Source organism: Acomys russatus, chromosome 10, assembly GCF_903995435.1.
Source record: "Acomys russatus chromosome 10, mAcoRus1.1, whole genome shotgun sequence".
In the NCBI taxonomy this organism is placed as follows: domain Eukaryota; kingdom Metazoa; phylum Chordata; class Mammalia; order Rodentia; family Muridae; genus Acomys; species Acomys russatus.
Window position 1 is genome coordinate 5,747,849 of NC_067146.1, and position 22,088 is coordinate 5,769,936.

At 43.8% G+C, this 22,088-nt stretch overlaps 1 protein-coding gene across 6 annotated transcripts in view; it reads left to right on the top strand.

Annotated features, from left to right (window-relative positions):
• The window catches only part of Dgki (diacylglycerol kinase iota), a 438,758-nt gene extending 418,761 nt beyond the window's left edge, over window positions 1-19,997 (top strand). For all 6 annotated transcript variants that reach the window (XM_051151727.1, XM_051151728.1, XM_051151723.1 and 3 more), the window contains 5 exons: window positions 700-737; window positions 4,514-4,634; window positions 14,766-14,802; window positions 16,382-16,481; window positions 19,708-19,997. In XM_051151727.1, the coding sequence (XP_051007684.1) occupies window positions 700-737; window positions 4,514-4,634; window positions 14,766-14,802; window positions 16,382-16,481; window positions 19,708-19,824 (413 nt within the window). In that variant the 3' untranslated portion in view covers window positions 19,825-19,997. The remainder of the gene's footprint in view (window positions 1-699; window positions 738-4,513; window positions 4,635-14,765; window positions 14,803-16,381; window positions 16,482-19,707) is intronic.
• The last annotated feature ends 2,091 nt before the right edge of the window (window positions 19,998-22,088 follow it).

The window sequence follows — 22,088 nt, forward strand, 5'->3', positions numbered from 1 at the left end:
TTTCCCTCATAGAACATGATTTTCTTTATCCTCATACATAAACCATTAGAACATTTATTTATTTATTTATTTTTTGAACATTTAGTTTTTATCCCTAAGGCTACAAGTAACTTAAGTTACCAAGGCTCTCAGGTTTTTCTCCATCGTTGCCAGAAATGTGATTCTTCTCCCCAGAACACAACTGAAACACTGATTCCCTCTTCCGTCTCTAATCCTCCTGATGCACGTGGCAGTGTGTATCAACCACTACAATATTCTCACTCGAAATGGCCAGAGATGTGCCAAAGTATAAGGAAGAAAATGAGGAGCCACAGTAATTGACCCTTGCAGCTGGCCCACAAGCTCTAGACTTTCTATTTGGCAGTTGTGGAAATCTAGGCTCATGGGGTTAAATGGTTTGTCCAGCATTCCATACCTCTTAAGGTCAGGGCTAAGATTTTAATCTAATGTGGCTCTAAAATCCACATTATCTTTTTAGTACCAGGATGAGAAGGATGCGGGGTGAAGAAAGTTCTAGCATTGTATATATGATTGGTGTTTGGGTAGGAAAGGGCTTGAAGAAGGGAATTTCCTCTATTTGACAAAGGCTCTCTATTCTTGCCTCCAATATAGATTATATCTAACGTGGAACTATTCATTTGTAACTTCTCAGTGAGAGGGTCTGCAACTAATGAGACATCTCTCTTTTGTCTTCCGCAGCAATTTTGCAGGCAGTGATAACTGGTGACCTTATGAAGGTAAGCTGCCCTCAACATTGTGCCTCACCAAATTGTCCTGATCCAGTCCATAGGTTCCTGCACTCCTCCTCCTTGCACTGCCAAGTAGGAGGAGGAAAGATGCTCTTTTGAGAAATGAGCAGAGAGAATGAGGAAAGCCCTTACCTCACTCTTCATCTCCTAGCAGCAAAGGAGTATGGTAGATTCCCTGGGCCTGCCTTGGTTAGTTAATTTAAAAAAAAAAAAAAAAAAGGACTGTATATTCCCAGGATGTAATGCTCATAGTGCGTAAAATCCCTGCTTTCTAAGACTAACATTTGAAGAATTTGAAGCATTCTTTTTTCAGACGTGCATGGGAATGAATACATTTATAAGAATGTCCTAGGTAGTGCCCAGAAACGCATGTACCAGCCGTGAGCTTGCACATGTTGATATAGTAGTCTACTTTAGAAGTCACAGCCAATTGATGAAAAAGGCCATCTAGTACATTTTGGGCTTTTCAGTTTGTGCCTGTATTTTCTGGTGAATTTAGTTCACAAGGAAGGAAATGGCCACCACTTGAAAGCTAACGTCAAATATTATTTTGCCTCTGTCATTCACTCAGTGTGCAGTTTTATAACATTAGTGCATTTTCTCAGTGCCTCCATTTCTTTGTCTGTGAAATGAGATAACACTATTTCTTCCTTGGTTTGTCATAGGACTGGATGAAATCGTATGATAAGACTGCTAGTACTATTCGTGTTGCATAGAAAGGTGCTTAAAACATTAGCTGGCTTAATCTTAGTATAAACTATTAACCTGTTTTTTTCTAACAACATACTTATTAAAAATATTGCCAAGCTGGGCATGGTGGCACATGGCTGTAATCTCAGCCCTTGCAGAAGCAGAAACAGGCAGATCACTGTGAGTTCGAGGCCAGCCTGGTCTAAAAAGCAAGTCCAGGACAGCCAGGGCTACACAGAGAGACTCTGTCTTGAAACACACACACACACACACACACACACACACACGTACAGTACGGGCTGAGACACCAAAGATCATAAAAGAAAGCTGAGAATTATTAACCTTTTCTTTTTTCTCAGTCTTGTACTTTCCCCTTCCCTTCCCTTCCTTTCCCTTCCCTTCCCCCTTCCCTTTCCCCTTCCCTTCCCTTCCCTTCCCTTTCCCCTTCCCTTCCCTTCCCTTTCCCCTTCCCTTCCCTTCCCTTCCCTTCCCTTTCCCCTTCCCTTTCCCCTTCCCTTCCCCCTTCCCTTTCCCCTTCCCTTCCCCCTTCCCTTTCCCCTTCCCTTCCCTTCCCCCTTCCCTTCCTTTCCCCCTTCCCTTCCCTTCCCTTCCCCCTTCCCTTCCCTTTTCCCTTCCCTTCCCTTCCTTTTTCCGTTCCCTTTTCCCTTCCCTTCCCTTCCCTTTTCCCTTCCCTTCCCTTCTCTTTTCCCTTCCCTTCCCTTCCTTTTTCCCTTCCCTTCCCTTCCTTTTTCCCTTCCCTTCCCGTTTCCCTTCCCTTCCCTTTTCCCTTTCCTTCCCTTCCCTTTCCCCTTCCCTTCCCTTCCCTTCCCTTTCCACTTCCCTTCCCTTTTCCCTTCCCTTCCCTTCCCTTTCCCCTTCCCTTCCCTTCCCTTCCCCCTTCCCTTCCCTTCCCTTCCCTTCCCTTCCCTTCCCTTTTCCCTTCCCTTCCCTTCCCCCTTCCCTTCCCTTCCCTTCCCTTCCCTTTCCCCTTCCCTTCCCCCTTCCCTTCTCTTCCCCCTTCCCTTTTCTTCCCTTTTCCCTTCCCATTTCTAAGCACAACTGTAGGATAAACCAAAGAATGTCTGTTCTGAATTTTCATCACACCACTAGCAGAAAGCAGAGGGGCATGGCTGCCTACAGATTGGTCACTTGCATCCTCAGTCATATGCTTCTGACCATGCTGCTAGTACAGTTTTCATTGTTACCCAGGGGAGAAGCCTTATCCCTAAAGAGGATTCCTGGGATTTCATGGTCGTTTCCCTTCAGTGGGCTAGCCAGCAGCAGTATGTGCCTCTGAAAGGACTTGCCTTCAATTCTGTGGGAATCAAGAACAACCCCTGTCCTTGAACACTTCTAATCCACTTTGTAATCTGAAGCTCTTTCCATGTACTTTTATTGTAGGCAAACAGTTCCTCAGATACTGGAGTGCATGGTTACACATTTAAAAATATTTTACAGAGAATTGCTTAAAATGCAAAAAGCACCCTATCTAGCTAGTTATCCTGGCATAATCTACATTATAATTATCCCTCAAATGTCTGAGGAGTGACTCCATGATTTTACTATGAGATGAGATACAGAGAGTGAAGGACTTTCTTTTTCAGTCCTCTCATCTCCCCTCCCCCCCCTCTCTCGTGTGTGTGTGTGTGTGTGTGTGTGTGTGTGTGTGTGTGTGTGTGTGTGTGTGTGTAGAGAGAGAGAGAGAGAGAGAGAGAGAGAGAGAGAGAGAGAGAGAGAGAGAAACAAAGAGACAGAAGACAGAGGAGATGAGACAAGATGGTAGAGTGACCTCAGGAGCTCCCATGCTGTGTGGCTATATGGCACACAAATTACTGATGGGCTGACTTTTAGTCACAGTGTGCAACCTTCCCAAAAGGTACAAGTTGATCCCTGCTTGGTCTGGGTACATCTCTATCTGATCCTCAATGGATCTACCCATAGAGAAACAGTATCATTGCAAGAACACTGCCAGGTTTTCCTTTGGATCTCTATGCTGTCTCTTCCTGTTCTCTTGCCCTAAAGTTAGAGGATAGAGATTTCCTTAGCTCCTGCATTTCCAGTACCTCTGATCGGCCACTCTTCATGGTTGATTTTTCTAGCTAGTTCTCATGGATCCTTTCCTAAAACTCTTTGTTTCTTGGTGTCTTTCTGCTGGCCTCCAACTGTCTCTTTGTAGTCAATACTTTTGTTCTTCCTATGGAATCCTGAGGCCACTATGGCTGGTGACCGAGTCATATTAACATTGCTTGCATGGTAGTTTTCTTGAAACTTGCTCTGTTAGCAGATTCTCACTTGTTTCTCAAATTTATGAGAAGCTTTGTCAAGGACCCTCTTGTCCTGATATTCCGCAGTTTGGAGAAGGGCGACGCATTTGCATTTTATAGTATTGGACGCTTCACACACTCAGCCTGTGTCTTCATTTGTCCCCATTACTCTCCTGTTGCTAAATTCTTGGCTTTTCAAATGGACTCTTCTCATACAGAAACAACGACATTCACACCACTGTTTTCATTCTCCTCAGTCCCTGATCCTCTCCAGCCCTGTTGGGAATACACTGCCGGATTCACAGAAGGAATTAGGCAGGATGAAAAGGGAACCCTTCCTCTGAGAGTCCACGCATACACATGTGTGCACACATGTGTCTGTGTATGAATGCCGTGTGCAGCAAACTAAAGCATTTGTATTCATGTCAAAGAGCAGCAAAAAGACACAGGAAAGGAACCTAGAGGGTCAGAGCCAAGTTTGTCTTGCTATAACAAATGCTGGATAAATCTCAGGAAATCTTAGTTTTCTTCTCAGACTCTGGGGCTCAGAAAGGGGGAAGAAAGCCAACTCAACACATTTCTGTTTCTTTGAGCTGTTTGGTACCCATAGGCCCTTTCCGGAACTGTGTGAAATGCCAGCCATCCATGTGAGTGATGAAGGCGCGGCACTTCATCACTTTGGCTTTTCTCTGTGTCCTCTGAGGCTAAAAACATTTGTGGCTTCCTAAACGACTTTTCTATTTGACCTTGGAGCTTTTATCCCTGTTCTGGCTGCTGCTGATAGTCTTTCTCTGTGTCTCTTCCTTTCAGCTCATAGAAAGCTATAAGAATGGAGGCAGCTTGCTAATTCAGGGACCAGACCACTGTTCACTCCTTCACTACGCAGCTAAAACTGGCAATGGGGAGATTGTGAAGTACATCCTTGACCATGGTGAGTAGCTAACTTACCAGGGATCACTTCTCCTTAAAATTCTAGGTGGCTCTGTCTATACTGATATTCAACCAGGAGATCCTCATAACGCAATGCCCATCAATTGTTCCTCTGACACTCAGTGATGCACGTGGGGCATCTCAACTGAGTAATTAAAATAAACTATTGCTATATCCAAACTTATAAATCTGCTTTGGGGAAGAAATGAAAAATTAAAAGCTTTATAAAAAGTGGTTAATTTCTGGGTGCTGTGGTGAATGCTTTCAATCTCAGCACTCAGGAGGCAGAGGCAGATGCATTATTATGAGTTTGAGGACAACCTGGTCTACATAGTGAGTTCTAGCCCAGCCAAGGTTACATAGCACAACCCTGTCTCAGATATAAATAACTAAAGTAAAATTAATTAATTTTATTTTTTAAAATTTATAACTTTATTTTTATTGTTTAAAAGTTTTGCTCACATGTATGTCTGTTTGTCACATGTGTGCCTGGTCCCTGTGGAGGTCATAAGAGGGAACGCAACCTTCTAGAACAGGAGTTATAGTGGTTATAAGCCACTGTATGGGTCCTGGGATTCCAACCCAGGTTCTCTGCAAGAACTGCTAATGGTCTTAACCACTGAGCCATCTCTCCTGCTCCTAATTTTAGTTTATCTAATTGAAATCAAAATTTAATTAACAAAATACAGCCTGCCATAGTTGTCTTTATTTTGTAGAGCTTTTTATAAATTAACTGTTTGGGTTAGCTGGGAAATCTATATTAATGGTTAATTGTGCAGCTTCCTCTTTTTGCCCTACCCCATTTTTCTAGTTTCTTAGTTTTTGTTGTTTGTTTCTCATCCCCCCCCCCAACCAACTCACTCTTTATTCTCCCCACCCCCAAAAATGCCTTGTGCTGTCATGTCCCATGTGGCTGGCCAATCTCACCTCCCAGAATGTGTACTAACTGGGCTTCCAGTTTGACCGTAGGTCATTCCCAAGATGGAGCCATTGGTTTTGCATCTACCTCCAGAAGCCCATTGGAAATACAGCTGTGCACAAGGAACACCACTCAGCTTCTTGTGCTTATAATGTGACTAGAAATAGAGACCACCAGGGGTGTGAGGTGGAAGGGAGAAGGCCTTGTGGTAGCCAGATCACAAGACCCCCCAAAAGACCACCAGGGCTCTGTACTGATGCAGCATACACAGGGTCCTGTATTATGGGCTGGAGCTTGGGCCACAATCCTTCCTGAAGCAACCAGATAGGAGAGTGGCACAGACCTTCAAGAGTAATTTGTTTATAAAAGGAAAAAACCATGAGCGGGGGTTGTGAGTCACAGGAATGGCAACCTTTAGGCAGGTTGGGTGGAGGCTCGATCTCAAGGGGAAGTTGTTTTTTTGTTGTTTTTTGTTTTTTTTAATCTCAGAGGAACATTGGATGCTGAATGTATCTAATCACCCTGGTGGGGTTTCTGGAGACTGCTGGCAGGTGCAGTTAACAGCAGTACCTGGTCATTTCTGGAACACAAGGAGAAGTGAAGTAAGGGTCACCTGGAGGACAAGTTCCCACAGAACATACAGACCACGGCATTAGCTACAGGACATGTAAAACATGCCATTAGTTTGGTCCTTGCAGCCTCATGTGGAGGTGTTTAAGGGTGAAGAAGCAAAAGAGACTGTGAGACCCTAAGCCACCTTCTGGACCTGCTGACTTTGCACAGCCAGTGTTCTCACCCACCCAGCCACCTCTCCAGTCCTTAAAGCTTACTTCGTCTGCACAGACATATAGGCTACAGAGCATATGTATATTAATGAGCACTCACACCCCTGTCTTCCTCCTTTTTTGCAACTGGGGACACTTACTTTGTTCCCCACTCATTCCTTCCCTCATTTATTCATTCTTTCAATGTATCCATGTGGAGTGCCTAACAGGAATGGCTTGCTATAGGCTGACACGCTTAAATATACACTCAATGTTTCATGAGGCAGAAAAAACATAATTAGGTCTACAAATAAATCCATACAGTTGAATGTGGATGCTTTAGGTCCAACCGTAAAGCCACACGCAGCTAACATAGCTGTCATTTATCAAGCACATATAATACATCAGATGCGTGTATGGGAAACAGCACACAATTTAGCCTTTTCAAGGACCTTGTAAGGTAAATATTAGACTATCGGTCATTGGAGACTTTCCTTTCATGTTGGTCTCACTATAAAGAGTTTGTTTGAACTCTTGGCTGGAACTATGATTAAAAGAATGGAAGGAAAGGCTGCGAAGGTGGAACAGTGGCTGCTGGAGAAAGGCTTTCCCCACTGCACTGGGTAGTTTCCACTTGTGTCTATCCTAGAAAGACAAATTGTGGTGCTGACTATGTCATGGGCATCATTCGACTCTCCTGATCATGTACCTCAGGGAAGACTTGCAAATGAAATAGTGGCATGATTTCTGCTGCGCGTGTGCACACACACATACACACACCCACACATACACACACACACATGCACACACACATACACACATAAACACATACACACAGACACATACACACATACACGTACATACACACATGCACACACATACACACATACACACATGTGCACACGCACGCACACACACACACACACACACACATGCTTGCTCTCTCTCTCACACACACACCATACATTTATTCTGTTTTCTGTGACAATTTCTCCAAAAGGCTGATGAAGACCATAGCAAATTTTTAAATGTTGCGCATGGGCACTAATTAAAGCCACACTCATCAAAGGGAGGTTTTTGTTTGAAGAAAAGTCCTCAGTATTTGCACAAAGTTCAGAAGGTAGCCATTTAATTTGAGACAGAATCTTCCTACATAGTCCTGGCTAACCTGGAATTCCCTGGACAGGCTGGCCTCAGACAAGTAGCAATCCTCCTTCTGTCTTCCCAGCGCTGGAACTAGAGGTGATCTCTACCACTCCCAGCTAATCTGTGTAGTTTGAAATTATAAACTGTCTTTGCAGGACCATTTACCTCCCTGAAAGGATAGAAAGCCCCTTAATACACAATGTTCTTCAAGTCAGAGAGAGATAAATGGAAAGCATTACCCTGAGGGTACTTGGTCCTCAGTTCTTAATGAGCTCTCTGCATCCTGATAGAATCTCTTCTGATTTAGTGCTGATGGTAGTACTAGAAAATAACAGAAATGTTTATGTGTGCTGAAAATATCAGCTTGGCTCAAGTCTCTAATGGCATCAGATAATGCAAATCCCACAGGTGTTTCAAAGACCTTGTCATGGGGAGCCCACAAGAGATGACTGCTCAGACACCATTGTTTAGAGCCAATTGAAAGCATTTATTCCAACCAGCTGGGACTACACTCAGGTATTGGGGCCCAAATGTGTGTGGCACCAGGTATTTAGGCCAAGTGGTTTTTAAAGACCAAAACCCACATCTTAGTATCTTGCTCATCAGTTCGGGGGTGGGGGGTGGGGGTTGCACAAGCAAGCTGTTTAACAGAAGCTAAGATAAGTTAGCTGGGTTGACTTGGCCTCATGTCATAGAATGCAGCTGGTTGGGTGATTTTCCACAAGATTCTCCATCAAGGAGATAAAATTCTAGTTAAATCTTAAATAGCCTCAGCAAGGAGACAAGATGGAGGAACCTTTGCAATGCCTTGCCTTGTCACATTCAGCCTTTACGGACCATGGTTCTGTGGAACTGCTGGGCTCTTCTTAAACATGCTCCGCATGACCCCTTGAGCTGGCTCTCAGCTCATAGCATCTTTCCTGCCCAAGCTCCACTCTGCTTTGTCCCTTCATTGAATGTTTAAAGAGAGGAGTGTGATCTGCAAGACACCTTCTGATCCAGATTTCTGAGAGATGAGCTATCTCAAGCCCCAGCAATCCTTAAAAGAGTCAGAGGGCTCTCTTAAGATGACTGTGGGCTATGGGCTGTGCAGTGCGCTCTGAGAAAGCCATAGGAGGTGTCTTCCTTTGGACTTCTCTCAGACATGCAAAACACTGCTTTCTTTTATTTAAAAAGAAGAAGCTGGAATCTGAGCACCGCAAGGCCTGAAAGAAAATAGGAGGAGGAAGAGAGGGAACAATTCCAGAGACAGAGCAGAGGCTGTGGCTACAGGGATTCCAGCAGAGACTCTCTCTCAGTGGATCCTGCTTTTCAGCTCCTTTCAGCCATCATTTTTACTGGCTGCCTCCCCCTAGTTCACCCCTCCAAGACTTTTGTGTGTCTTTCCTCCTTTACTACCCAGAGCACTTTGCTCTTTTGTTTTTATTCTCCCTATGCCCACCCCACTGCCCCCTACTGCTCCCGTAGATAGAAACCCCGGCTCATGCATTTCCTTTTGATTTCAATGGGGGTATTTTGTCTTCTCTCTCTTTCTGACCTCAGTCTTTCTTTTCTGTTTTTTTTTTTTTTTTAAACCTCCTTTTTTTTTTCTGCCTCTGGTCCCAGAGAGAAAGGACTACCATCCTGCTGAGACAGGATGACAGTGCTGTTAGCGTTCCCAGTGCCAGCTCTGTCCACATCTGTGCAGCCTTTGTCCTGTGGCAGGGAAGGATTTGGAATGGTCTGCTGGCAGCGCCAGGGAGACCAATGGGAAATGAGGTCCTGGGAGGGATTCTGGGGGCAATGGAAGGAATAACAGAGGGGCTTTGGATGCATTGATGAGAGGCAAATTAAATCCATGTTATAAAAGACCCATCATCTATAATGCATGTGCAATGTAGACGATAAAGTCATGTGAACAGGAACTGAAATGGCTAATGTAAGAGCTCTCAGATGTAGGGCTGGGCAGCGGGACATCAGAATGTCCCAGTACTTATCATAGTATTTACTCTCTCGTATTGAAAGATTTGTGACATTTGCTTCATTCTATATTTCCTAGACTCAGTCTGAAGTGTATGTGTGTGTGTGTGTCTGTGTGTGTGTGTGTGTGTGTGTGTGTGTGTGTACGCGTGTGTGTGTTATGGTTTGAATATACAGTGTTCTTCACAAGCTTCTACATGTTTCACATATATGAACACATGACCCCCGCCCCCTCCCCCAGCTGGTAGTGGTGTTTTGAGCAGTTGTGAACCTTAGGAGGGAGAAGGGGTGGGCCTTGATGGTGACAGCTCAGCAGGTGCTCTCCTTGCTGGCTGGTTCTATGGAGCGAGCACCTGCCACATGCCCTAATCTCCAGGGATCGTACTTCCACCACCCTGCCTTCCCTGCTGTGATGGTCTGGTCTCTCTGAAATGTGAGCACAAACACATTCTTCACCCCGACTTTGCCACTGCTATGTACTCAGCCACGGAGAAACTAACACAGTCCCTTGACTTTCAGACCTCTACCTATGTGCAACAGGTTTTTTTTTTTTAATCCATTTTTAAGCTACGGATCTTTCTCTGAAGGAAAAAGAAAACTGCCTGATATTGACTGGGACCAAAATTGTTTTACAGCATCACTCACCATTTGATTCTTTTAAAGCGATATTTCTGTCTCAGACACTTTTGAAATTGAAATTTATATAGTAAACCATTGTTGCTGAAATGTATTGCTCTAGATATTAAATGTAAATTCTTACAACTTTACATAGTAAATTCTCCTACCTTCACTGGACAGAGAGTAAAAATGAAGGCACTATGAGGCTCAGTTGTCTTCCCAAACTCATGCATATGTGTGATAGAATCTGCCCTCTATACCCAAAGGGATCTGAACACAAGGCATGGGTAAGGAGCCACAGGACATGGGAGCTGCATACTAGTGTCCTCTGTTGCGTTCCAATGACAGCATGCATAGGAATCTGGAAGGAAGGTCAAGATATCATAGAAGAATTTTCTTCTGAGCCCTTCAATAAAGGCTTTGCACTTATTTTCTGGTGCAGGGTAGCTGTGAGATAGAAAAGAGACCCTAGGAGAGACAGAGACACAAGGATTCTGTTACCTTCCTGTTGGCTGTGATGAAAACCATGGCCAAGCTAATTATAGAAGAAGGACATATTGGGCCCACGATTCTAAGTTCCAGTCCACGATAAACACGAAACGCAATGGCCTGTGGCAGGCAGGGCAGTTAGAGCAAGCAGTTTAGCACACATATTCTCAGCTGCAAGCAGAAAGCAGAGAGAACAAACTGGAAATGGCAGAGGGCTTTTAAACCTTGAAATCTGCCCTTAGTGATACACTTTCTTCAGCAAAATTGTACCACTAACCCTGCCCCCTCCCCCAACACATATACAAATACACACCAATAACATCACCAACTGGAGACCAAGAAGTAAAGTGCCTGAAGCTATGAAGGATATTACCACTCTACACCACAGATTCCTTCTGTATAGAAGAAGTACCATTAATTGTCTGCTCACGGTTCGATGCTGTTGTTTGAAATTCCATGGCGGTGGGGAGGGGCAAGGGCACAACATCCATGGTGGGGATATATCTCTCTCTAAAATAAATCCCAAGTGCAACTCTCGACCATTGGTACACATTGAAAAAATACAATTCTATTTATTTTGTTTTCTTTTTTCTTTTTTTTTTTTTTATCATTGTTTCTTTTATTAGTGAGACTCAGATTAGAAAAAAAAAAGTGCTATTTTTTAATGTATTTTATCTTTCAAAAGAAATTGGTTTGGGTTTTGTTGTTTCTTTTTATCTTTTTGGCTACCCATCTCCAAGTTGCACATCAAGGCTATTAAATAGGTCATCATGGTGTTGAAGCATAGCTCCCCACAGGTCAGCACAGTGCCAACCAGAAAGGAACGATGGATGGCCTGTATTCAGATGTATCTGGCATCAATCCTTCTGCTGTTGTCACCATGGAAGTATAATCAATCCCTTAAACCAGTAGTGTGGTTCTCAACTTTGCTAATGCTGCGACCCTTTATACAGTTCCTCGTGTTGTGATAAACCCAACCATAAAATTATTCTGCTTCTACTTAATAACTATAATTTTGCTACTATTATGCACCATAATGTAAATAATTGATATGTGGCCCCCAAAGGGGCTGCGACCCAAAGGTTGAGAGCCACTGCTTTAAGGACTGGCTCTAAAAATGACAAGTAAATGTGCCAGAGCTCTTAGGCACAGCTCTCTGCTCCTACCTGGAACATTCTGGCTTCTGCCTTTCCCTCTTTTTCATTAGCTATTTGCTTTAATCATCCAATTGTCTTGGTGATGGAGGATCAGATACAAGAGGTTAATTGTATCGACCGTTTTCAAGTCATTCCCTAAACACTGAAGTGGAGTCCCTTTAGATACGATTTAAGAGCACAAGTGTCAGCTTCCAGCATTGGTGGCTTTTCCTCTTTCCTCTGCCAGAGGATTAAAGGAACATCGGAGGAGCCCAGCTAGCCACAAGCATGCCCAAGTCAGGCTGGATAGTCACTGTGGGATACGGCAGAGGTACAGTTGTGGCAATCCTGGTCAGCTACTGCAAGGAACAAAGTCCTTTTTTTCCCCTTATCTTCATCTTCATATTGTCAAACTATTGCTGTCTTAGCTCAGTTAAAATGCTTCAGGGTTCCCCACCAGTACAGAGCATAGACCTAGCAAGTCTTGAGACTCACTGAGGTTCCAGTCTGAGAGTTCTGAAGGTCAGAGAAGAAAAAAGGAGAAAATATTGCAAGGTGTATGTTGCCTTAGTCACAGCACAGAGGGCAACAGTGATGGGAAGGCAGCTGCCAGGGAAATCTGGGCTGCTGTGTTCCTGCAATTCCTCTCTAAATAAAAGGCTCGAAACATTCTCTGAAGATAGCAGGAGCTCTTGAGATGGAACTGCAGGCGCTGTGAGCCTCTCGCTCCTGCTCTCCTGGCTTTCCTATGAGAAACTGAATAAACCTGGAGTGTGTGGCTCTCTAGAAACTGAGGCAACAAGTATCCTCAAATTAAGTGGGAGTTAAGTGGTCCTTTTATATCACCTCCCTTCACCGATGTTACAGTGTTTGGACTTAACATGGTCAGCTGTGGTGTTCCCAAAAGCACTGCAGATGTTACTCTAAATTTCATGAAGAGCTTATGGAGGCACCAGGCACTGTTGTTCAATACTTTAGGTTGTATTGACTCATGAAAACTCAAGGTGGAGGGCAAATGTTACCATTAATGGATACATGGTATTATTGCTACAACGCTTATATCATTTAGAGGCAGATGGAAACAGTGAAATGATTCTTATATGTCTTTATATTTCTCTTAAGGAAGCAAGGAATATATTTGAGACGCAAATGTGTTATATAGGATAGAACCAGTAAACATCACAGGACTTGAAGAAGGGTTAGGCTTCCTTTGTCAAATGTCTCTTCGGGGGACCTTGCCAAAGTTGGACTTTGAGGAACATTTTAGCTTTAGGTACAGGGTTAGGAGAGGGAGGCCTAGCATGGAGAGGAATATTGGGAGACAGGCTCTTAGAGTGGAGGTCTGACAGCTATGGGACATTCCATATTGACCCATGACAGATGAGATGTATGGAAACTCATTGATGTTATGGGGCTTTAATAGTCTCATTAGCAATGGCTTCTGCATGAAAACAAAATTCAAGGTGGCTTATCTCTTGGATGACCAGGAGCATCACAAATATTCTAGACTATCTCAACCAGCTCCTTGCCAATGGTGGTCATGGTTAGAAACTTGTGACCTTCTCCATTTCTTTTCACTTTATACATACTAATTTTTAGTGACATTGTTTTATGTCAATATAGGTCACAAATAACAAGCATCATGTCTCTAGTGACTAAATTGTTCGGTACCAGAACCATATTTGGAACTCCCAAACAGATCTGTTCACCAATTCAGTCAGACATTTAAGAACTTGTTTGGGACCAGATTCTACATTCAGTACCAAGGGAGAACCCAGTGCTGAAAAAAGCACAGTACAGAAGTCCTAGAGGTTTATTAAGAGTCTTGATGGATGGAAAAACAACCAAACTGGTAATTTTAAAATAGTTTGGCAAGTGTCATGTGAAATGATGTGATTAGCAATCTCCACTCACCTTGGATGGTTTTGATTTAGATGATAATTTATATTACTTAAGTATGACAAATACGAAGTACACATAAATGGTAGGGCCATATAGGCAGGGAATGATGTCAGCTCAGGTGTTCTGTGAAAGAAATATGTCTAATTAATACCTTTGGAGTAAATAGAGTGAGAAATCTCATAGGAGGAAGTGGTGACCAGAAAGTAGATTGGTAAAGATCCTAAACTATGTTTGCAGAAGAAGTGAATTAATTAATAAACAGACATTAAGAAAGAGAAAGGCCAGCCCATTGCCCATTTCCATTCTAACACTTGGAAGAAATGTCATGCCGTGGTGCTTCTATAATCATCGGAGATATGTGCATGACAGCTATTCCATTTCGAAAATTTTCAAAAAGTAGACTTTTATCATATTTTGAGAAGATAGCTATTAGAAGACATATGTGTGTCTTCATTTTTCTCATTGTACTATAAAAAGCCCTTTCCTGTAGCAGGAGAATGAAAAAGACTTCAAAAGTCCATTTGATTGGTCCTTTCTATCTACTGAGACAATTATTTTTCAGGTATTTGTTCCCAATTAATTTTGTTTCTTCAATCTCATTGAGAAATAATCTTTATTTGAATGTGTGTGTGTGTGTGTGTGTGTGTGTGTGTGTGTGATGTGCATGGTAGATCTGCACATATGTGGCCATCAGGGGAGGATGTCAGGTGTCTTCTACATCTCTCTGTATTACATCCTCGAGACAGGGTCTCTCATTAAACTTGCCTCAGCTGACTGGCCATCAAGGTCCTGGGATCTATTTTTCTCTCCTACCTTTGCTAAGGTTATAGGCACACAGGGCCATGCTCAGAGTTATAAGAATTTGGGTACTGGAGACCTGAGCTCAGATCCTATTTTTTCACAGCAGGTGTTTTTACCCAATGAGCCATCTCTCTAGTCCTCATAGAAAGAGTCTTAACAAGTCAGGCGGCAGCAGCAGCCTTTGGATCTCGACTTCTGTGCATTTTGCCTGGTGGAGTTTGGGAAACTAGTGATAGGGAATCTTCTAATTCTCACCGTGTCTTCTTAACCTTCTCACCAACTTAATTTATTTTCAGTTCACCTTTCCTCATAATTTAAATGATGTACATGCTGATTTTCTTTCGACAGTTAGTTTTAGAATATCTTTTTGAACATCTCACCTTTTTGTCATTGTTTAGGACCTGCAGAATTATTGGATATGGCAGACAGTGAAACGTGAGTGTTGCCTTTTGTTATACAGTTTAAACGGTTGTCTTCAAAGCATATCTAGTCTATGAAGCATTATCAGTTTTGGTTTCACTGATTAAAATCCCTCTTTAATCTGCATGAATGCTTGTACAGTGGTAATCTGATGCATAAAACAACACAACAAAACCAATAGTTTGTATTGCAATTATATGCATAGTCAATGCTGTCACTGCTGTTCTCTGCAGCATGCTACCAGCAAGCTTCTTTTACACCTGTACTTGGACTGCTGACAATAAATAGGTACATGTATCTACATCCCCACCATATGCAGCATTTTTCTAGCCTGGGATTTGTGAGAAAATGGTGCCTTGGTGCCTTAAGACATCTGCTGCATGTAATGGCACAACTTCTATTTGTCAGTCTGCGATGGAACAAGTTGTATTCTAGCCCTGGAGAACTGGAAGCACAGTTACTCAAACAGTTATCAGCTCTGGATTGGTCCCTAAACTGAAGATGTTTGTTTTCATCTTTATTTCTTCTGACATTCAAAGCGCTACTTTCCCAATAATAGGAATAGGAAAAAGATGAACGATTAACTCTGAAAGCCACGTGGGACCCACCAGAAAGTTTCAAAGTGGTTAGACAAAGGATAAAGATGAGTGGGCTTAGAGAGAAATGAGCTGGCAATCGGGGAGTAGCTGAAGGAATGGGAAGAAGAGAGGGCAAGTGAGAAGAGATGTAGCTGTGAGCTGCTGGACACAGACAAACTAGCCACTGATCCGCAGAGACGGCATCCTGGCATGTCTGTAAGTGGGGGACCATTCATTCTAGTTTGGCTTCTCTGTAGTTGACGTTTGACTTTTCGTGAAACACGTTGACATTAAACACCTTTGGACCTTAGGACTCAGAGTGGCAATATCTTCTTCCTTAGCCCACCTATGAGACCGATGGAGGGCACTGTCTGCTTTTCCTTGACCCTCTGCCACACACACACATTGAGAGGCTGGTCTCGAGCCTCTTGTATACGTGGGAGAATTTGGGCCTGTGGATTCTTCTGGAGTCTTCCAGAGTCGCTCATGTATTCTTCCACTTGATAGATGTAACCCAGTATTGGCTGAATAGGGCGAGAAGAAGTCGGCCTCTTCTTCCTGAGAGTTGAGCTCTCAGAACACCGTCATGAAAGTCATAATGGCTTCTACCATGTCTGAAAGGCATGACTGTGTGAGGTCCATGAAGATCCCTTTAGATTCTGCCTCAAGTGTTTGGACATATCTGCACAATTTGTCTACTTAGTATCACTGAGTATATCCCAAACCCAAAAGTAGTGATTTAAAAAATTATCACCAAACCACATTTAGTTTAGACGAGTGGCTAAAGTTAGATGTTAGGTCTGTTAATGAGCAACTTAAGGAGTTTGCAGACACCACCTAGACCACCTCCCCAGCATGCATGTATTCTAGCATGGCCTCGGCCTCAGGTACTCACAGGGGAGGAGGCTAAAGAGCATTCAGCATCAGCAACAGGGCAGGGTAAGCCCCTCACCCTCCTGCTGCCTCCATCACCTCATCTGTCTTCAACCCTTGCCTGTTCTTAATCTTTGATTTAGGGGTGAGACTGCACTGCACAAGGCCGCCTGCCAACGGAACCGGGCTGTGTGCCAGCTTCTGGTGGACGCAGGAGCATCTCTGAGACAGACGGACTCCAAGGTAACAGGATGAGTGAGTGCAAGCATCCTCCCACTGGGAGAAATCTCAGGCACAATGGCCTGCACTTGTGCCCACAGCATAGGCATCCTTTCTGTACTCATGGGAGGGCCTGCAGCTTTGGGAAAAGGAGGAAAAAATAGAGTGCTTCATCTAGAGAAACGGCGATTTAAATATAGAGGCACAAAGGCAGGGTGTGTGTTTGACTGTGGTACTTTATAAACCTCTACACACACTAAAGAGGGACATGGGACTAGGGGTGTTCTACTGAAACCCCAGCAGGCAAGGAGTGGGCAAGTGAGACGCACAGCCAGAGGATGGGGATGACGTCAAATGAATGTTCTAATCTGTGATTTGCACTGCTCCGTGCATGGCTGCCAATGTGATCGCCTACCTGCTGACTCCCCATACGGTGGGACCTCACGTTGAGATGGTAGCAGTTGTAAACCTGATATATCCACACCACTCTGTACCTTTCCCCTAAATGTTATTAACTGAATTTAAAGAGCGTGTGTGTGTATGTTTATGTGTTGGGGAGCATATGGAGATGTACCGTGTTTTTTCAGAGTCTACAGAAGTCAAAAGAGGTATCAGATTCCCTGGAACTGGAGTTAAAGGCTATTGTGATCCACCATCTGAGTGTTGGGAATGGAATCTGAGGCTTTTGCAAGAGCTAATAGCTGCTGAGCCATCTTTCCAGTTACCTTTACTTTCTCAAAGAGTCTTTTTAGGTGTGTTTTCTTACATTGTTCCCTGTCGACCATGGAAGTTAGCCTGAAAAACTCTATGATTGACAGGTCTGGCAGGCAGAAACCAGAGGAAGAATAGCTGGTGCACTGCTAGCTCTGTTAGCTGGTCATGTGATACTGCCTGAGCAAGTCAGCCACTGCCTCAGTACGGTAAAGTGTGACAGAGAAACAGAGTTCACTGCCATGGAGTTCACTTTAATAGCCTGGATTTCTGCCTCACAGTGATACTTCTGTCAGGGAGGCTTGAAATGTGGTTACATTCTTAAGCGGGGTTTTAAATTTGAGAGTATGTGAGCGTATTAGAATGGTCTTGAGGCCGGAGCTTGGCGGTAGAATGCATAAGCTGCCTTGACCAGAAAGTGCCCGTAAGCAGATATTATGGCACCAGGAAAAGTCTAGGAGATTGGGGATCTGTTGCCTTCCTCAGCAGATTCTATTCACAGAGAATCTCCAAGAGACAGAGACATTGGATGCAGTATGGGGGTCTTGTAGCTCATTGCAGCTGACCAAGGACAGAGACAGAAATAGAAACAGACAAATACACACACAGATACTGAGAGGCGGGGGGGGGGGGGGGGGGGAGGGAGAGAGAGAAGAGATCGTAGGCATCAATCTATCCTGAGAAGCACTCAGTTTTAAAAGAATTTGAGTAGATGGCAAGGAAAGCATCACCACTAGCTATATCTCTATAGCTGCAAAGAATTAGGTATGAGTGAGGTTTTCATTAAACAGGACCAGGTTTTGAGCCAGCAACTCTAGTCATGGCACATACACATAGAACTCAGAAGCCTGATCATTGTTGCAAACTCCATTAGATTTGGTTAAATGCTGAGAATCCACGTATGTACAGTTCTGACCCTGGGCTTTCCCTGAAGGACAGCAAACCCTGTGACATGAGTTTCCTTGTGAGTGGACCACTTTTTCACTTCTGAGCACGTTATATTACGTGGAATTCCCCCATCTCTGGCAACTGTTGGCATCCCTGCTCTCTGCCTGTCTCGGCTCCTCCCTAGACTTACCAAACCCACACCTGAGCTATATCTTGGTGTATAGCTAATCTGTTACCTGTTTAGCCAGGCATTTAAAATGGCAGATAAATGCTTAATGTGGCATTCTTCCCAGATGGTACTTTCACTGAAATGTTTCAATGTTTAACCGAATCCAGAAATGCGTGCCTCGTAGGCAGGGTTAGTCTAGGCCACGCTGGGGAGGAGTGGCTTGGCAAATGCCATTCAGACCACAGGAGGCCTGATTCCCAAGATCATGCAAAGCCTGGTCCTGCACACAGCCCAGATACTAAAATACAAGGGGAAGAGACACAAGAAACAGAGGGACAGCCTCGAACTTGCCTCGGAGTAGTTGCCTTCTCTTTTCTGTTTCTTAGCTAAATGGCCTCAAGGTATTTGAGACTTCTTCTTATTTTGGATCATATGAATGTATTCTCTTTTTCAAAGTATAAGTATCTGACTTATTTTTATGATCATATAGAGCAAACTGGATGTATAGAAAAGCACACGAGAAAAACAAAAGTCATTTGCAAGTCTCTCATTTAGACCTAAGTCTGATAAAACTTAACCTCTTAACACACATGTAGGCCTCATTTCTTAGACCAGTTGGATTCATACCATACATGCTACTGGGCCTTGCTAACTTTTCATTCAAAATTATGTCCTCCAGATCTTTCCACACAGTAATGTAGCTGTGTTCCATTCCTTTGTCAGAGTCCCGCAGTGTCACCATTCGGTAATCCAGTGCCACAGTAAAGCTGCACGTGCTTGTGAGTGGAATGTCTCATGGAATCTTTAGGGTAGAGGCAGTGTCCTGGGGGGGTGGTTTCTTAGCAAAGGATTTACTTCAAGTCCACACAGGTTCATTTCATCCTGCCTTTCTGAATAGCTGGAAAGTAGGGCATGCCCACCTCATCATCATCATCAAGGTAAGGAAAAGAGTCTTCTACAGTTGTGTAAGACGTGCTATAGGAATCTCGAACTCGTGATTCAGGACTAGGTGCCAACTAAATAAGTGATTAGGAGAAAGGGTGTTGAGACCAGCAAAGGAAGTATCTCCTAGATGACCCGTGAGTCATCACTCTTGGCTTCTGCTGTTTGGTTCCCAATGTTCAGGGAATAGGAATCCTGAACTAGAAACGACTCTAAGTGTCTCCAATTTCCTTCAGTGTTTCCTCCGCCCCTATCTAAAAAGGACCTGGCTTTCAAACTCATGGCACACAGTTTCTCCCCACAGCCTCAGGGAGACCGTGTGGCCTTGTAGTTTACTGAGATGCATCCTTTCTCATCACCCTTTCACTTACCATCACCACCCGTTGACAGGATTCTGACTATAGAAGTAATTAAGTTCAAAAGCATCTCATAAACTCTGAAGCATCAAACGTGTAGGCGACTCAGCTTCGGCTTGCCCAAGTCTGTTATATATGGATACCCTCTCACTCCAACCATTTGTTTTTCTTCTGCTGTCTATAGGGAAAGACACCCCAAGAACGAGCACAGCAGGCTGGGGACCCAGATTTGGCTGCTTACCTAGAAAGCCGACAGAACTATAAGGTCATTGGCCATGAGGACCTGGAAACGGCTGTTTGACCCTTGACCCTGGTAGACAGGCCGAAAGAACTCGAGCAAGCGTTATCACCTACGCCCTCCCGGCCACTGGGCAGCTCCCCTGGAAGAAGCTAATGGAATCCATATGGGCCTCTCTCCTGCAAGGATTAAACTGAGACCACACTACCAGGTTTTAAGGGCTACGGGGATGTACACCAAGACACGATAGCCCAGTGAGAAGGAGGCAGGCTATCTGGAGATTTGTGGAGTACGCGTTCCACAAAAAAATTTGATCCTTATTGCTTCCAGCAAGTAGCATGAACTTCTGTGTTCACCTGTCTGATTTACTTTAAAGATGCCGAGGATGTTCACACAAATGGCACTGTTCCCTCCTCCCTCTATGCACTCATCTTTCCCTTGTACCGCATAATTCTACTGTAATCATCCACCGATTTGGAAAATATGCTATCTCTTCTCTTTATTTTCAGTCTTCCAACCACAAAATTGTCTGAAGTTCTTTGACACCTCCCCCCCACCCCTCCCGATGTCTTAGAGAAATATATCTGTAAAACCACTTCCATCTGCAGGCTAAATATACCAAGACTAGTTAGTGGCTTTGCATGTCCCCCCACCCCTGATTTCATCACACAGGAGCTGAGAAGTGCCACAGGGCTAATGTCAACTTGTCTGTTCTGTCTCTGAGGGTATGGGAGCTGTCTGTGCTTTGATGTACTTTGTAGAGGTTACCTAGGGGTCAGCCCCAGCAGCTGGGCTGTTAGTGATAGGAAGGCCTGGGTCAGCTTGGGCTGTTTGTACAGCTCCACACTGCCTATGTGCAGCCATCTTTGCCTACTGCTGCAGTAGATATGAGCCAAGGAGTCATAGGTAGTTTACAGAGCCGTGGGACTCTAAGTGCTGTGTCGATGACTGGGTTGGACATGTCTGGGACAAGGGTTATAGAAATGGAGAACTCGAACCCTTCACCCTAAGCTTTGTAAAGTGATAATAGAAAGCAGTCTAATTGAATTGAAAAAATTTTTTAGCAAAAATAAAAGTAGTAATGTATATTACAGTAATGCATTTCAACAGGAAAACAGCCTTTCTCATTTTGAGCTGAGGCTAATAACAATAGCCTCGTGGATACAGTGGTGAGAGGGTGTTCATGAGTGTTTTTCTAAAAGTTCAGTTTTTAGGGTGTCAAAGAAGTTTTTATGACGCAAGGACAAAGCCTCATTTCACCAGCTCCATGGTCAGATTCTCCGGATGCCTGGCCCTTCCTGGTCTGTGGTTTACCTATGACTTTGCAGGTTCTGAAATAATGTCTGATGACTCCATTTTCTATGTATTAAGGGAGTCTATTTTGTTCCTTTTCCTATCCTATTTTCTCCTGTTACAAACTTCTTAATATAAACCACTGTGGCGGGAACGTTATATGACCTTGTCACTTCTGTTCGTGCCATGGATCAGAAGAAATATGGTAAGAAGGAAGGAGAAAACTTCTTTCTGTTCAGAATCTCACAAACACGGCGGGGGGGGTGGGTATCTGAGATCTTTTTTTCCTGCTTCCTTCCATTTTTTTTCCCTCATGAACACAGCAAAAAGCTTCCTCTGTGTTTCTGCATGTGACCTTTAATCTCAAAGTCCAGTGAGAACAATTTTTCAGAATCACATCTCATCATTTTGAAAGGACGGACATGATGTGCCGTATTAAACGCAAGCCGACTTCGAGTGGGTGGGGGATCTCATTAGCAGAGGCTCCCGATAGTCGTTTCAAAATCGAACTTGGCATCATTTCTAGCTATGGGAAAATGAGTTGGCTAAGAGTAGTGCGTTTCCAAGCATTCATCGCAGAACTGGAGCTCTCTCTTGGATTTTACAGGGAGGGAGAACAGAGGGTCTGGATTAGATCATTTCCAGGAGGTAAAGTCGCTGGGTTTTTGTGAGGAGTTATTTCAGTTGTTGGGGCTGTCAAAAAATGCTGTGATGACAAATATAACCCTAGAAGTGGCCTGGAACCTGAGTGGAGCCTTCCATATCCTAGATTGAGCCAGACATTTGGCCAAGCAGTTGGTTTTCCAGCTGCCCATTTCTGAGATACAGGACTGTATTTTCATCAACCGCCATCTCACATTTCTCCGAGAAAGCTTCCAAACAGCCCAGAGAAAATTTAGGATAAAGGTGGCTATGGGCCAATTCCAATAACTCCAACTGAGACACACATAAATCTCTGCCTTGAAAGTAGATGCTGGGCTGACTACTGTAAGGGTGTCGGCGCCTGGAGAAATTGCTCCCTCCTCACCAAAAAT